The sequence below is a fragment of the Scaptodrosophila lebanonensis genome, unplaced genomic scaffold (genome assembly GCF_003285725.1).
Source record: "Scaptodrosophila lebanonensis strain 11010-0011.00,11010-0021.00 unplaced genomic scaffold, SlebRS2 tig00000001-arrow-pilon, whole genome shotgun sequence".
In the NCBI taxonomy this organism is placed as follows: domain Eukaryota; kingdom Metazoa; phylum Arthropoda; class Insecta; order Diptera; family Drosophilidae; genus Scaptodrosophila; species Scaptodrosophila lebanonensis.
Window position 1 is genome coordinate 7626937 of NW_022060529.1, and position 15821 is coordinate 7642757.

The following is a 15821-nucleotide window of genomic DNA, read 5'->3' on the forward strand; positions in this document are numbered from 1 at the left end:
TAACGTTGCATTTATTCTTTTGTTTTAAATTTTATTCTTGTTTGCTCTTTCTCCTATTTTGCATGCAGTTACAGACATCAATACGTAATAAATTGCTGTTTGCTATTTTCATTTAATGAGGGTAGATAATGCAATAGGAAAAGTCTTCTTTAAAATGAAGAGCTATGCCCGTTCCTCGGTCGCGCTCAGTTTCGATCGTACTATTCGACAAAACTTTTCCATTAAATCTACTGTGTATAATTTCTCTTAATAAATAATTGTTGCTACTTTTCAAGTATGTCTCACTTAATATACTTGTTTCAATAAATAATGTATGTAAGTATTATCACGCCTAAAGTTGCTTTAAAATTATCAACTGATGTCTTCTTTTCTATATTTTTTGTGTAGTATTATAACTTTGCTGCTCAGAAGGACTCAGTATGTAGTCGTACTTCCTATCTTCGTACCAACTTTGATATACGGAGCTGAACTAACAGAACAGATAATTATATCCTATATAGAATGACATTAAGAAGCTTAAGGTAAAATATAAATTTAGTAGTTGGTCTTTAAGTAGTACAAAAAAAGGTCAGAATTTGAAATGAAATGCTTGTAAAAATCGTAAATGATTGCATCATTTTGATAGCACATACAAACATATGTATGATGCACACACACACGCACACATATCGTCACTCCTCTATAGAAAGGTAGAACTGCATTCAAAAATCTGCTCTACTCCATTTTCTTTAGGAGCAACGACATGTTAACTTATTTAAGACTACGCCAATGTCTAAAACTAAATGTTTTTGTTCCTTTACAATTTTTATTTCTACAAGATATGGTGTCTTCCTTAGCCTTTTCAGCATTACAAAAACAAATCGCATATGTATATGAAATTGTTTTAAATGATTACGTATTGTCTATGAACTACAAAGAAGAAGCATAAATATATTTAACATATATGGTTAAATGAATTCATTTCATATGCAATACATCATCAATATGGGGATATACGCAAAATGAATTAAATCAATACAGATTTCTTAAGCTATTTGAAAATAATAAACACATATATATCATTATATTATTTGTCATTGTTCAGTTTTTTTCGTTATAGAATTAGTTGCTTACAAATACACTGATTTACTTTTATATAGAAATATATGTATATGTATGTATGTGACGAACTTTTTGCCACTTTATGCCACCACTTCAGTCATGAACGTTTGAAGTAAATGTCTAAATGAATTTTCAAAACAAAAACGACTGCATTTATTGTGGTTTTGTTGAGAGTTGTAAGGTTTTCACAGTGAAAAATCTTTAGTTTCCTTCTTGTATGTAGTTGGTAAGTACATCTATAAATTCTTTAAAAGTTCTACTGGTGTATACATTTATTACATTCTGGTTGACCTCTAGCGAATGGAAGGTAAAGGTTAGATATTTGGGGTTGTTTGACGCTCGATTTGGGACACATTTCATCTCAATGTGCTGATAATTCTTTCATTTTTCAATCATTCACATTTATTTTAACATCTTTTGTAAATTGTAAAATTCATAAACATTCAGCTTAAAAACTAAAGTTTGCTCTCTCTTATCCTCGCGCCTGCATTATGCCCAGCTCAATAAATATGCATATAGATGCGTAAATATGTTTGGTTTGTTTTGTTCACTATATATGTACTCGTATGTAGTTATTTGTTTTATTGAGTGCACTGACTCATGATAGGGAGGGCTTTACATTGAAATCCATATGTATATGTATGTATAATTGTGAGATTTGCTCAAGAGTTGTGTGTAGGGCTATATGTATATTGTTTTGTTTTAAATATGTAGGTCATATAGTTCCATATTTCACATATATGTGTATACATATGTGCTGCCGTTGTAATAGAGTTGGAGAGTAAAACAATAATGTCCAGTTCTGAAAGCTGTTTTTGCATTCGCATTCCATTCCATTCGAATTTCAATTGTTCACACTTATCAGCTCGTCAATGGAAGATAGCCGCGACCAAAATGTTGTTTGAATCCCAATTTAGACGGCCATGCAACTTACAGCACAAACCCGTAACCTCAGTAACCAGTCGCATCGAATAGATCGGGGAGGACGAGCGGCGGGCAATTGTGAGGGCTGCAGGTCACGCTGGGCTGCTCATCAGGCGTGACGGCATCCGTGCAAATGCATTGCAAACAGTTTCCGGTGTCCTGTGGCAGAATGTCGCCAATTTTGTACAATTTGCCTGCAACGAGAAAACCAGCGACGAACCATGGCCATTACAATGGATTAGGGTTGTTGTGCAAACTTTTGGGCCCACTATGGGATAAAGTCCACAATAATTTCACAAATTTTAAAAATAATAGAAAACAATTAAAAGCTAGAAATATTTTACATATTCATGTTTTAAGCTGTGGTGCTTAGACGGGGAAAAGATGTTCAAAACAGAACCTTTCAATAAAAAACGTTGTGAATAGAATTAACTAAAAACAAACCTTTATTGTAATTAGTCGAATTTATTACTCGATTTACTATCTCTAAAATATAATCAAATAAAAGAATGTCAATCTGGCAATTCGATATAGACTTTAACTTAAAGACCAATAAACAAATTTGGTCTTGATTTAATTAATAAATATAAATAGCGTAATAATACAAATAAAATACAAGAATAATACAAAATACTAGTTTAAAAGAAACCTAATAATATAATACTCTTCCTTTAAGTCTACTAATTCATTTGGTACTATTTTGATATTTTAAACGATGGATTAATAAAGTAATGGGTTTTCCCAAGTGTTAGTATTGCTGTTATGCCCCGCAATTATAAAACAAAGATTGAAATATACCGAAATCTGAACATTCTGAGCAACTACCATACGTTTTAAGGAAACGCAAAGCTTTTAGGCTTTTATCCCAATGTCGCCTGCAACTTACCCAGAACATTGCACATACGCTCCGTTGGCACCGGCGATGTTGTTGTATCTGTTGTTATAATGCTTGTCAGCATATAGGGTGGCTGTTGCTGTTGTTGCTCTTGGTTCGCATGTAACGTTGGCGGTTCTGTTGCTGTTGCTGTTTTGTTGTCATTCGCAATTAAATCGGCTTGCACCACCTTGGCCAGCATTTGAGTTGATTCTGGCGCTTGCTTCGGTTGCTGATGCAAGTGCTGGGGATGGACATCGACTGCTGTTAGTGTTATGTCAATGTTCACGACGCTGCCATTGAATTCGCTGCTGTAATCGTTGTAGGAGCTGCGAAAGAACACGGCATCGGCATTGTCTGCAATATTGTTGGTGTTGGTGTTGCCGTTCCCGATGCCGATGCTATTGCCATAGCCAGTATCCTTGTGACCCGTGTCCTGCCCATCCGCCGGCGTATCAGCATGTGCAGTGACATTTGCTTCTGTAATATTGTTACTCTTGCTTCCACCCTGGTTGCTGCCGACATCATCGATTATTGTTGATGCTGATGTTTCCTGTTCGCTGGCTGTCAGGTTATCGTCCAGCGTGTTTGTGTTCTCACTGTCAACATTGAGTTCCGTCGATGTTAACCAGCGATGGAATGCATCGTCAAGCTCCTCCATCTCGCGATCATGCTCTTCAATATTATGTTGCTACACAATACATAAAATATATTAACGATTCTATTAAGTTTTCAACCCACACAGAAAATAACCCAACCAAATAGCATTTTAATGCACTTGATAAACTTTGAGATTCATAAATTATACGACACAGCCTTCATAAACGTTAAAAGCATATAAATAATAAATTAGCTGAAGCATGAAAAATTCAATTGGAAACCCAGCCACATAGCTATAAAGGGCAAGTCTAAAAACATAACAAAAATGCCAGCAACTTAATTGTATCCACTTGCAGAGCTTTTGACCGAGCTGGCGTTGAATTGGCTCGGAGCAGCGCAAATAAATTACACTATGCTATAATACTGTACTAGATATACTACGAATTGTTGTATCGCATTGCTGTGAACTAGACTAGACGAAGGTGTATATGCGGTATGCAAGCCAACTTGCAAAAAGAGTTTATTTTTAAAGCGATACACATCATTGTATTTGGACTGCTTGTAACTTAGGATTAAAATCCAAGTAAAATCCATGAGGAACAGAGTGATTCTGATGTGCCCCAAATAGTTGAAGCTAAGCGCTTAATATGAGCTTGACTTAATTACATTTTACTGCGGCCCTAAGACACATTTCTATTTGAGCAGAACTTGAGAAAAGAAGCTTATACTTTTATGTGGAACATTATAGAGTCTGATGTAGAATATAAACTAAGTCAGAGCGAATGCGAGAAATATTAGCTAACTCTGGATCCATTTTACACCTAATTTTGTTTTTACACGGTACATTGGAAAAAGTCGTGTAAAAAGACGTTGATCATATGTTATTTTGAATCGTGCTAAATGGAATAAAGTCGTGCAACCATATATAAAATTTTTAATTATAAAACCGCGTTAAATCAAAACCGTGTAAAAACAGAATTAGTTGTAATTACCACCGGAAATGTTAGTTACTAGAACTATGCTTATATCACAGCAACTCTTATAAATGTAGCTAGACCGTACAGCTCTGTAAAGCGTAGTTTCGTAGTGTCAGTTCCATTTTCAGTTGCAGTTGGAAACTGCTTTTGGGTTCGACTGTGGGCTTGGAACAAAATATAGGCGAGCATACACAATAGATGTGCATACAGCTGCGGTTACTCACATTTTTGTGCATGGCTGTATTTATGTCCCCTGGCTTGTCCGTGTCCGGGCCTGTTGCCATGGGTTCCTGTGGCATTTCATTTGACTTGTCAGCTGACGCCTGCTTGCCGGTTTCCTTCACCGTAACTTTCGCCGCCATTGTTTCTGGAATTGGTGCTGCCGGGCTTTCTGTTGTCAACACTGACAGCGATGACGACAACGACGAGGATGCTGACGATGTCATCAACGCCTTGGCCATGCTCATTGTTGTTGTTGTTGTTGCCGTCTTAGTTGTCGTCCTTGTTGCCTTCGGACGCTTCGTTGGTGGCTCGGGCAAAATATCGCTGTCAGTTTCCGCATCATCAAAGCTATTGCGGCTGCTGCTGCTGAGTTCAACGCCTGCTTCAAGTGCACGTTGTCGAGAAGCTGTGGGTGGGTCTGCTGACGTCACAATGGACCCAGGCCCTTGTGGTTGCCGGTGCAGTACTAAGGCTTCTTGTTGTTGCTGTTGCTGTTGTTGCTGCTGCTGCAGTCGCTGCTGCTGGTGAAGTAAGTGCTGCTGATGATGTTGGTGCTGATGATGCTCATGCTCTTCGGTTTTGTAGTCATAATAGAGCAGGGAGGGCAAGTTTTCGGGGAAATTTAATATCTTGCTGGACGCATGCGACGAATGGGATGGATGTGTGTGTGCATGTTGTTGCTGGTGGTGTTGGTGTGTGCGTTCCAATTGCTGCTCATGAAGTTGTTGCAAATGTTGCTGCTGCTCCTGCTCCTGCTGTTGCTGCTGCTGATAATGCATTTCCTTGGCAGCCTGATTAACACGCGCTGCCGTCGCAGTCGCGGCTGCCGAGACTTCAACTTCCTCTGTTGTTGCTGCCACTGCCTCCGTCACCGTAACTGGTTGCAAGTTTTGATGTTGCTGCTGCAGCTCGGTATGTTTGTGTTCCTTGATTTTATTGTAGTTGTTGGCGTTGCTCTTTTGTTTCAGTTGCTTTATGTGTTCCTTTTTATAATCTGCTTGCTTGTGGCTGTGATAAACTTGGTAGTCATTAAAATTCTTTTGATTCTTATGATGCTTATGCCGCTTCCCAACTCTCCTTGGCGCTTTATAAAGTTTTGTGAAAGATTTTGTCGTGGTCTCGTAGCGGTACGGGTCCGAGTACTCATTCGCTTCAGTGCTTACATTAGCCTTGTCTGTGCAATGTAAATAGACGGCAAAATGTCCATGTATATAAAGACAAGACGATGGTTTGAGTTTACCAAACTTACCACATTTCTCCCACCAGCAAAATATTTCACCGTCCATGCAGAGACAAACCTCGCACGGATCCCAGCGCCGTACCTTTCAAAAAAATAAAGAACGTGTAATAGAAATTTGCATATAATACATACGTGTATGGTGTGTGTTAAAAACAGTTTCAAGCATTTTTCGGGCGTACAACCAAAAAATAATGCTTACAACGAATCTTTCCATATAACCGAAACTAAATACGGGGCCAAGGGATTCACTTGACAAGAGCGCCCAAAGTGCTTTTCAAGTGTCTATCGTTCACAAATTGATATTTATGTTTGCATATGCATGCCTTTATCGTCGCGTCGTCAAGAAGCCAATTATAATGCAAAACGGATATAAACGGCTTATGTTTGTAGTATTTGTGATTTAATTGTAGGGAGTTCATAGCAACAACATTGCGAGTTTATTTGAATTGGAATTTCTAAAATTGTTTTACACAAGTAATAATTAGGCTAGATTGATATTCTTTAGAATCAACTTGGCTGTTACTAACAATCAAGCACGTTAATCAAGCACATAAAATATTATATTGAAGGCAAATGCCGAAAATGTTTTATGCTTGTCAAATGTTGTCAAACCAAAGGGGTTCACCAAACATTTACAGCAAATAAAAATACCAGCAAATTTAAGTCAGCCTCCGAGTTTGTTTTTACAAATTTTTTGGCCATATTTTGTTAAGGCTGTGCAGAATTTGTACGTAGGAAACTTGAGCAGAATCACAAAAATATGACTTTTATGAATACATGAGTTTTGATTAGCAGTGGAAGGCTAATCTGTAGTCTTTAGTCGAAGAATGGAGCTTACTCATAAGTTCATTCTTACGTTCAACAGTCTGCAGAATGAATTCCTCAAAAGTAAATAACAATAAAGATAATGTGTTTGTTATTAAATAAATTTTCTTTTAAAAAGAATGAAAATCAAGACACAACCAAGCTTAATAGACATTTAAGAACCTTTAGATATACTATATAGCTGTGAGCTCAGCAGAAATCTAAATATCGAAATGTACGGAACAATGATTGTTGTTGAGATATAGTAATTGTGTTTAATTTGGAATCTATATGTTACTAGCATTCATCCTAAGCCCAATAACCTCGTACGGATTTTTGAATTTTTTGTGTTTATTTGGAAAATTGTGATTTGTGCCATTGGATGTTGAAATCTTTAACTTTTTATAATATTGTTTTTCTAATACGGATGATGCTTATCTATAAAAAAAATGCCATATACTCAAATCTCTTAATCCTACCATTAGGCCGCTGAAACCCTACCATTCAGATTATTGCATTTTTATTTCAGTTAAATGCAAGTCGGATCTGAGTAATACAAGTATTTTCGTTCTAATTTTTTCTGAGTGTATATTATATACGGCATACGTACCTACTGGTATACATATACATATATAATCTGTGTGCCCTACCTTCTGTCCATGTGTGTACTTTCGGCCATTTGTAAAACAGGCAGCCGCTCGGCTATGTGGTTCCATATTATCCTCCTCCTGCTGCTGTTGTTCCTTGTTGCTGCCGGTCGTGCCAATGCCCGTGTCCGGCTTCTGCTCGAGCTCGGCATCGCTCAGCATTTGCTCAGATAGCAGGTGTGCGTCGTATTTGGCCTGAGATTGGACCGTATCCAAGTCGTAGTTCAAATCATCGTGTTCGTCGAAATATTCAAACGGCAGGGCTGTGGTAACAGAAGAAGGTGTGGAGGAGCAGAAGTGGGAAATAAGCCGTTATTGATTCGCCTTTTGGCGTTTTCTGCTTGTTTACGGTAATCACTGTAGGGGTTTTAAAATGGCAAGGGTATAAGGGAAATAAACCTGGCCTACTTGTGTCTGAGATTGCTTATAGCTGCATATAGGTATTTATGTATGTATTTATAAGTGCTTTATAGCCATTTACGAATTCATTTCAACAAGCTGTTCCCCGGCTGATGTATGTACTTGTGTACACATACTCGTAAGATGTAATATATGTATATAATATATATGAAAACAGCTGCGCAATAAAATGCTAAAGTCAAACGCTCAGCCTTTTCATACTTACATATTTTATAAATTATCATAAAAAAAGGAAGATGAAATGAAAAGGCAACCACTCGCTCCTTGCAGCTTCACTTCTGGTCATAAATCACAGGCAGGATTAAATGTACATGAGTGTGTGTGTGTATGGGGATGTGGATGTGCTGGTATGCCTGGACGTTTTATGCAATGCTCACATAAATCGCCTGCCACGACAGTTGTCATTAAATCAAAAGGCTGCGCTCATTATAGCATAAAATGGCGGAATGTGAAAAACACAATTTGCGCTCGTCCATAAAATGGGCGATGCTGCAATTTGTATAATACAGATTTAATAACGCTGTAAAATGAATTTCATATTTCGTGTCACAATAAAGCGCTGGCGTAACAATCAAAATCAAATTACATGCTAATGCATCACAGTGTCACTTACCCGCAGCCAACTGAAGTAATCCCAGAATATGGCAGGAGCAGCAAATCAAGAAGAGATGAAACCACAAGGAACTTTGGCTTGCCATACTGTTTCCTCGATTTCGGCTCATGCTATTGTTATTGCAGATAATCCAAATAATGCTGTTGCTGCAATTGTTGTTCGACTTCTCGGATAACATTATTGCACAAAATCGCGTGCTTACGCGCACATTTCCCTTTCTTCCTATTGTCGTTGCAAGTTGCAGTCTTTTTCGGTTTGTTTGTTTAGCAGATAAATAAGCACACACACCCACGCACACACACACACACAGTGTACTCAACGACCTTCCTTCACACGGTCTGACGTTTCCAGTCGGATTTGTTTAGTTTTAAGTCGTTGCTTAGTGCTGTTTATTTTTGCGCTCCAAGCTCGCCAAGTGTTGCATTTCTTCTTTACACTTTGCAGATATCCTTGTTGCTATTGTTGTTGTACTTGTTGTTGGTATGCACGTCCACTATGTTTTTGTTGTTGTACTCGTAACTACTGCTGTTTCTATTCTCGGAGCATGCACTTGTGCTTTTCATTTTAACACTTGACACTAAATATACGCGCTATTTTCATTCGCTTATGCTTTGATTTTCATATATGCACTTGGATGTATGCAGTTTCTGCTGAGAGAATAGGACTACAATTCTATGTTTATTTCAAAAAAGTTGTGATTTTCAATTGAATTTTAAATTGTATTTATACTTAATATTTATCTGGTAAGCCTAATTATAATTCAAATGTAGTACAAAGAAAAGAAACCACTAATTAGCTGACAAATCTTGGCATTCAAAGGAGGCACTGATATTCTTCAAAAGTAAGTCTACTATAATATATTTAAGTGAGTAAGAAAAATATTAAAGATTAGGAATCTCAACGCAAAAAAAGTGACTTAAAGGTACAGTTATGTCACTAATCTTTCGAAAATAGAAAAGGTCAACAAAGAAATGGGCTTGTCCTTTAAAATATTCTTCATCATGAGCACTATACAATATGCGTTCGCTTAAAAAACATCCAGCTCAAGCCTTTTAATAACTTCCTTGACGTTTCTTATTTATGTATGTCCCCTGTGCGAGCTGATGCTAGATTTTGCATTTCTAAAGATAATTCGAAAGCTACTAGAAAACTTATGGAACCAGGCAAAATCGACCATCATAGACCACCATTCAAGACATTTTAACATATCTTAAACGTATTTTTAACAACAGTGGCTATATTTTATCTAGGACTTTGATCACTAATAAATAAGAACCTTTTCATGAGCGATAGTCAAAACATACGGTACAACGTGGGGATAACTCTTTTATAAAGCCAAATGTATTCCCTGAAATACCCAGCCTACCTTGGGCTATCTCAAGCTGAAACCTGTTTCAATCTTACACAATTGAATTAAAAGAAAACAGAAAAAGTCCGTATAACAAAATGCTTGACATAACAAAAGCAAAAAGAATACAAAGATGAATAAAGCCGCTGACTTGGCTAGAGGAGAAAGGGGGAGGCATATCAAAAAACAAAATAAACTCGTGCTGCGCCTGGAATAACAGAATCTACATACCCAGTTTGGTCGCAGTTGAATATAATACGTAATTTGCACAAAGCTTAATCGGTTTTCAGATGAATAAAAAGAGTATAGGAGAAATAATCAAAACTAATCCTCTAACAAAATATTCGTATTAGGAAACAATAAAATATGCATTATCTTATTGCTGTTTTCCATGTTGTAACAAATAAATTGAATGTAACTCTATGTAATAGTAATGGCATCCATACAAAGGAGATTCAGATTATTGGCGCCAATAAGTAGGCATCACATCCAGTGAGCCATGCTAATCCACTCTGCACATGTTTAATTTACTGCAATGCTATTGAATGTAACTTTTACTTTAGCGTAACAGACACACATACTAAAACACATACACATTGCCAACTACCGCTATTACCCACATTCATTTCCAATATTCAATTCATTTGCGAAGTTGGTAATCGCCCAACTGTGATTTGCCAATGCTACGTGCTAGAATTGTGAAATGGTAGGCAGCCATCCAGCCAACAAGTGTTTCACATCACCATGAACGTGCCGTTCCTTACGTAAGCCAACACGACTTAGCAAAGTAGCCGCAGCGGCGCCTTTGGGAACCGCAAAATCAGGAGCACCGCCTTGTCAGCTGCTTGATGTGGCCAATTTCTAAGCGGCTCACAGAAAAGTGCCTGCCAGCCTGCGACTATATATAGTACTTATATATATATATATTATAACGAAATAAACGCCATTAAGTAATCATAAAAATGGCAAAAGGAAACGCACATAAAAGGCTTGAGGAGCCAAAAGAGAGTGCAAAGACACGTAGTGTACGTTGAAAGGATTGTTTTTGTTCTTACGCCTAATGTCGGGCTTAAATTCGCATAAACTGTTTATCGGCAAACAATGCGAGGTAAATGCACTGTCAGTGTACTTAATTTATGGCAGAAAAGGCAAACAATAATACACAAATATACACACACACACAAATGGCGCTCACAACCAGAGACACAGGCAAACACTCGAGCCAAACAATTCGAGAAAGGGAAGGCAAAACAAAAATGGCAAAAATAGCAAGAGCGGAAATCAGAACGTGAGGCGAAATGAAAGCATCCGACATAAACGGAATTGCCAGACGTTTGAAGTGTGAGAAATTAGCGCGCTGCTATAGGCAATGGCAGTAGCAATGGCAAAAACAAAGGCAAACACACACACACACACACACACACAAACACACACATACACTGCTGCATAGGACAGTTTGATAGCGGCATGGAACAAAGCAATGCCGAAAGCAATTGCCATAACTTTTAATAAACGAATTGTCCACGCTGCCTTTCACTCCCCTTAGGTAGAGCCGCGTGGCGTATGGGCAATATTTGATTTCATTCAATTTATGACAATTTTCGCATCACTTGCTGGTAGTCAACTGATTAAGGAAATTAATTTTAAATCAAATTTGCATAATACTCAATTATATACATTCTGCAAAAAAAAAAAAATGAATGCTTTGCATTTTAATTGTTGTATATTATTATAAAGAGGATGATGCTTCATTAATTTAAGCATTTTTTCCGCTTTGTCCACTTAGACAATGCGCCGTCACTTATTGCATTTCCCTTTACACATTTAATTAATTGCATTCCGCACTCTTACTCGCACACTTTCCCGCACAGGCCAGCTAATTGTATAATTATATATTTTATGTTAATTATCGCCATGCACATACATTTTTAAAGCATTTCAATTAATTTTTCCACAGTAATGTAGCGCTTTATCACTTCACGCACAACTTCTCACGCAGAACAGCCTATCGTCGGCGTTTGTCTGTCATACACAGCGGCTACGTAATAACCGTTGAGCTGGTTTTGCTCATCGAAAGCTGCATCCGCTACTGTTGCTCGTGGATGCTGTGCGCCACGTTTTTATTACGTATACGGCAACAGATTCCTTAGACAGCTTCCTTCGGCGCCAACAACAACTCAATCATTGCTCTCTCGTGTCCGCTCTCTTCGGCTGTTTATGAATGGCTTTGACCATTGCTTTTGCTCTCAGTAAGCATCAAACACAGCGTGTGTCGTCGCACTCTGAGAATATAACATGACGTTAACAGTGCGCTGTTAATACACTGTTACAGCTATCGCCTTGCATTTCGTGTTCGGGCGACATCAGTCTCCAAGCAAATCGTATTAAACAAATCAGTTTTGCGCAGCCATTTTTGCGCTTCCTGCCGAAATTGCATTTCCCTTTGGGACGCACATCAAAATGAATTAAATGTCATGGAATTTATTGCCATCGAAAATTCGATTACAGAAACAAAAGTTGCGTGTTTTGACACTCAAAAGGCAGCCGCAAGAGCAGTTTGATTTAATTTTCGCAATTGAGAAGATCATTTTACCAGTTTCTGGAGTCCTAATAGCTAATAGATTAGAAAATTAAGCGCTTCACACATCTCTTTAATGGATGTGTGAAGCGCTTAATTCAGGCAAACATTTTATTTTTGCTACACACTTGAAAAAACCTTAATATGTAAATACCAAAGTCACACAAACATATTGAACGTACACAACTTGGCCTGTCAACAATGTTGAGTGACGTGCCATGTGATGCGAATGTGAAGCTTGTTAGACATTACAATGCGTGTTTACGTCGGGATAACTGTCAACACAGTAGCCAGTTTTTTCTCCTAATTTTTGTTGTTAATTTAAGTTCCATACAATGCTGGCTAAAAAATGTGTATCCTACGATTCTTAAGGTTTCAAGGCGGTTTTTATCATTAGTGCAGGAAAAGTGGGGAATTTTGTTTATACATTCTTCTACAATCGATGGCAATACAAACATACCAAATTCTAGGCAAGTTCTAAAGTAAACCAAACTTTTAAAAAATAAACAATACAAACAATAATTGTAGCAAAGTCAATTGATTTTTCAATAGATAAGAGATAGGATGGAAATAAACGAAAATATTCTGGTCACTACGGCCATTTTCTAGCAGCGTATACCTGAAGTAAACCAGTTTAGCCAATGCTATGAAATGCTTTCTAGAAGTCTGTTTACTTTTTAAAACACCATGTACAGCAACCCAGCTTAGGGCTCTTTATTATTTTGTAAATAATAAAAGCGATTTTCGGGACCTGGATTGTGAACGAATTCTCTAAACTGATCAATATCGAACGTATTAGGGTCATACACAAACGGACCAAAATCAAGATCTGATTCCTCTACTGTTGGAGGTTCCGGCTCTGGCTCCGGTTCTGGTTTTGGAGGTGCCAAACTTGTTTTGATTCCTAGAACTGCCCAAATATCGTATTCCTCCTCCACCGGTTCTTCTTCTTTCACACTAATCTCACTTGGTGTTTTGTCAGGTCGATACTTAATGCATTCGTCTCTGCACATAATATGCTCATGTACTCTTTGCAATATTGGGTGTCTACAATAAAGCAGATTTTAAAACAGTTGCTGCAGTATTTCTTTTTTACCTACCTCATATTATTAATGTAGTCCATAATATCCTCCTCGGTTTTTGTAGTATCGCCCAAATATGTGTTATCCAACTCAAAGTTGTTACGTCGAACTATAAGGTCTGCTTCGAACTCTTCATCACTCTCAAATTCACATTCACGACAATCGAAATGTATAACTTTGTGATTTGACACCAAGGCCCGAATAATGCCCTTTCCAAGAATCGGATTAAAGGGAATAGCCGCAATATGTAAGCGACGTAGTGGCTCATGATTTCTCAACAAAGTAGTAACTGAACGTTGAACAGCTATCTTGTCGCCATTAATGCCTGACAGATTTAACTCTTGTACATGCTTGGTTCCCATAATGTGTCTGAATATCGCACTCAGTCCTTCACTTCCTAGAGGATTGTGCGCCAAGCCCAGATACTCCAAGCTATGATGATTATAAAATCTAAGTGCAATACCCAATGAATCCATTGCGTTAATGCCTAGCCGGTTGTTTTCCAATTCCAAGGCTTTGAGGGAGCTTTCGTTTTCGAATAAAGCTGCCAACGACGTCCCGCAATCATCAGACAGCTGGTCGAATCCGAGATCAATTACCTCAATCGTCTCCAAATTCTTCAAAGCGCGCGTCAAGATATGCAATTTCATATTATCCATGCGGCTATTGCGCAATCGAAAAATTTTCAACTTGTCTAATGATCTCAGACCCCTAAACGAACATACAAGTAGATATAAGTAGTTGGATCGATACAATTTTACATATATTACTCACTTTGAAAGACGTATTATGTCATCTAAAGAGAAGTTCAAATGCCGATTGTGATAATCTAGACCCATATGGGGTCCCAGAAATTCCAAAGTGAATGATACAAGATTGTCGAACCATCGTACAAAACTCAAATCAATATGGTGGCAATGCTCCGATGGATAATTGTAGCGCTTGATGCGTTGTAACAGCTTTTCCTTGTTCCGCTTATCTGGAATTTTGTCTTCGCCATCATCCGGTTCCGGCTCTACTTCAATATCTAGAACCCCCTTGATTTTCTTCTTAAGCTTGCGTTTCTTAACAAAAATTTCCTCAACCACTGGAGGCTTCCGTAAAAGAGATCGGCGACGCCGGCGTAGCTCACGCTCTTCTTTCTTTTTCAACTGCAGATCCCTCAGTAACTGCCTTTGTTCATTCCGAGCATAGCGGGCTCTACGACGTTCCATCGTTCGTTCATCAACTCCAAATCCTAAATAATCACTCTTTTCCACATGCTTATCCTCTTTACTACGCCTGACCGACTTTTCTGTACTTCGCTGCTCCTCCTGATAACGAACTGAATGCGACGATTTTGCAGATTTTACGGAGCCCGTAATTGAAACTCTTTTTGTCGCCTTGAGTTTGGTTTTGTTTTCTTTCGCCGGCTCTGGAATATCTTCGTGCTCTTCTTCGGCTTCCTCTTCAACTGTGTCGGGTTCATCGCTAGATATTATTACCTCATCTGATTCTTCCGATGTGACATCAATTTCCGACTCGCTTTGTATATACTGTTCAAAGGAATAGTCCTTGAGAGATTGCAAATGTTTAATATGCATTGATCGAACACTGTCCCGTATTTTCCAAGCGAGCCTTGCCATTTTGGCTTCAGGCCAAAACTCAGCAGGACAAGCTTCGACCAACTCGGCAAACTTAATACTAAGACCCTTGCCCCTCCAATCGTACTCTTGAAACTTCTTGAGTCGCAGGGACTTATCTGAAGACTTGGCCAGTACCACCCGCTGCCAGTAGCGCACATCCTTCACAAAGTAGCAATGCTTGAGCGGTAGGTTAACATCAATGGAATCATAATGAATTCGCAGCTTCAGTAGATCCTGCTGCACGGGCAAGGCAATGTTCCTCGTTCCCCGCTTGGCCAAGATACGCACACATAAATTCGATAAAGTTAAGAGGCGGGGGTCTTCTATAAAAGCCTCCGCATATATCTCTCGATCCCGCTCGCTGAGTAGCGTGCGCGTGCCCTTCGAAGGCTTGTACAGCTCATGCTCATTGAGCAGTTCCGGTTCATTTGGTATACCGAATTTATTCGTGTGTTGTGGGGGCAGGAATGTATCCTCTTCCTCTAAATCCATTTCATGTAATGTAATCAATGTTTGTTATGGTAGTTGCTAGTTTTATTTAGTGGTGATAGAAAAAAAAGATTCTGCGTGTATGAGAAGTTTGGAAAATGTGATTTTAAATACACAAGTACTTTGATACCTTCAAGAAAAGGTATAATTGTACACTGGTTTTGTTGTGCATGTTTGTAAAACTCACAATTAAGAATGGTACACCGAACATTATACATATACTATATATTTATATGATCAAGACGCGATGTCCGCTCCTCGCAGACAAACCTTCTTT

At 38.3% G+C, this 15821-nt stretch overlaps 2 protein-coding genes across 3 annotated transcripts; both read right to left on the minus strand.

Annotated features, from left to right (window-relative positions):
• Positions 1-1089: 1089 nt before the first annotated feature.
• LOC115631968 (probable serine/threonine-protein kinase tsuA) lies at positions 1090-11862 on the minus strand. Of its 2 annotated transcripts, none has more exons than XM_030528868.1 (7): positions 11622-11862; positions 8423-9094; positions 7393-7652; positions 5951-6020; positions 4701-5872; positions 2912-3590; positions 1090-2219 (listed from the first exon to the last, which is right to left on the minus strand). In XM_030528868.1, the coding sequence occupies exons 2-7, from the start codon at positions 8598-8600 to the stop codon at positions 2053-2055; spliced, it is 2526 nt and encodes an 841-aa protein (XP_030384728.1). In that variant the 5' UTR covers positions 8601-9094; positions 11622-11862; the 3' UTR covers positions 1090-2052. The 2 variants fall into 2 exon arrangements, with proteins under 2 accessions (XP_030384728.1, XP_030384718.1); XM_030528858.1 differs by having other exon boundaries at positions 5948-6020.
• A 1155-nt stretch (positions 11863-13017) lies between these two features.
• LOC115633980 lies at positions 13018-15610 on the minus strand. The gene is made up of 3 exons (XM_030531501.1): positions 14205-15610; positions 13449-14141; positions 13018-13395 (listed from the first exon to the last, which is right to left on the minus strand). The coding sequence occupies exons 1-3, from the start codon at positions 15545-15547 to the stop codon at positions 13053-13055; spliced, it is 2379 nt and encodes a 792-aa protein (XP_030387361.1). The 5' UTR covers positions 15548-15610; the 3' UTR covers positions 13018-13052.
• Between the last annotated feature and the right edge of the window lie 211 nt (positions 15611-15821).

Excerpts from the sequence above, each read along its gene's own strand:
- LOC115631968 (XM_030528858.1), bottom strand. The coding sequence starts at position 8,600 with ATGTTATCCGAGAAGTCGAACAACAATTGCAGCAACAGCATTATTTGG. Across the intron at positions 7,653-8,422 it reads ATTACTTCAGTTGGCTGCGG|CCCTGCCGTTTGAATATTTC; the intron begins GTAAGTGACACT and ends CTGTTACCACAG. Across the intron at positions 5,873-5,947 it reads TTGCTGGTGGGAGAAATGTG|ACAAGGCTAATGTAAGCACT; the intron begins GTAAGTTTGGTA and ends TACATTGCACAG.
- LOC115633980 (XM_030531501.1), bottom strand. The coding sequence starts at position 15,547 with ATGGATTTAGAGGAAGAGGATACATTCCTGCCCCCACAACACACGAAT. Across the intron at positions 14,142-14,204 it reads GACATAATACGTCTTTCAAA|GGGTCTGAGATCATTAGACA; the intron begins GTGAGTAATATA and ends ATGTTCGTTTAG. Across the intron at positions 13,396-13,448 it reads GACTACATTAATAATATGAG|ACACCCAATATTGCAAAGAG; the intron begins GTAGGTAAAAAA and ends GCTTTATTGTAG.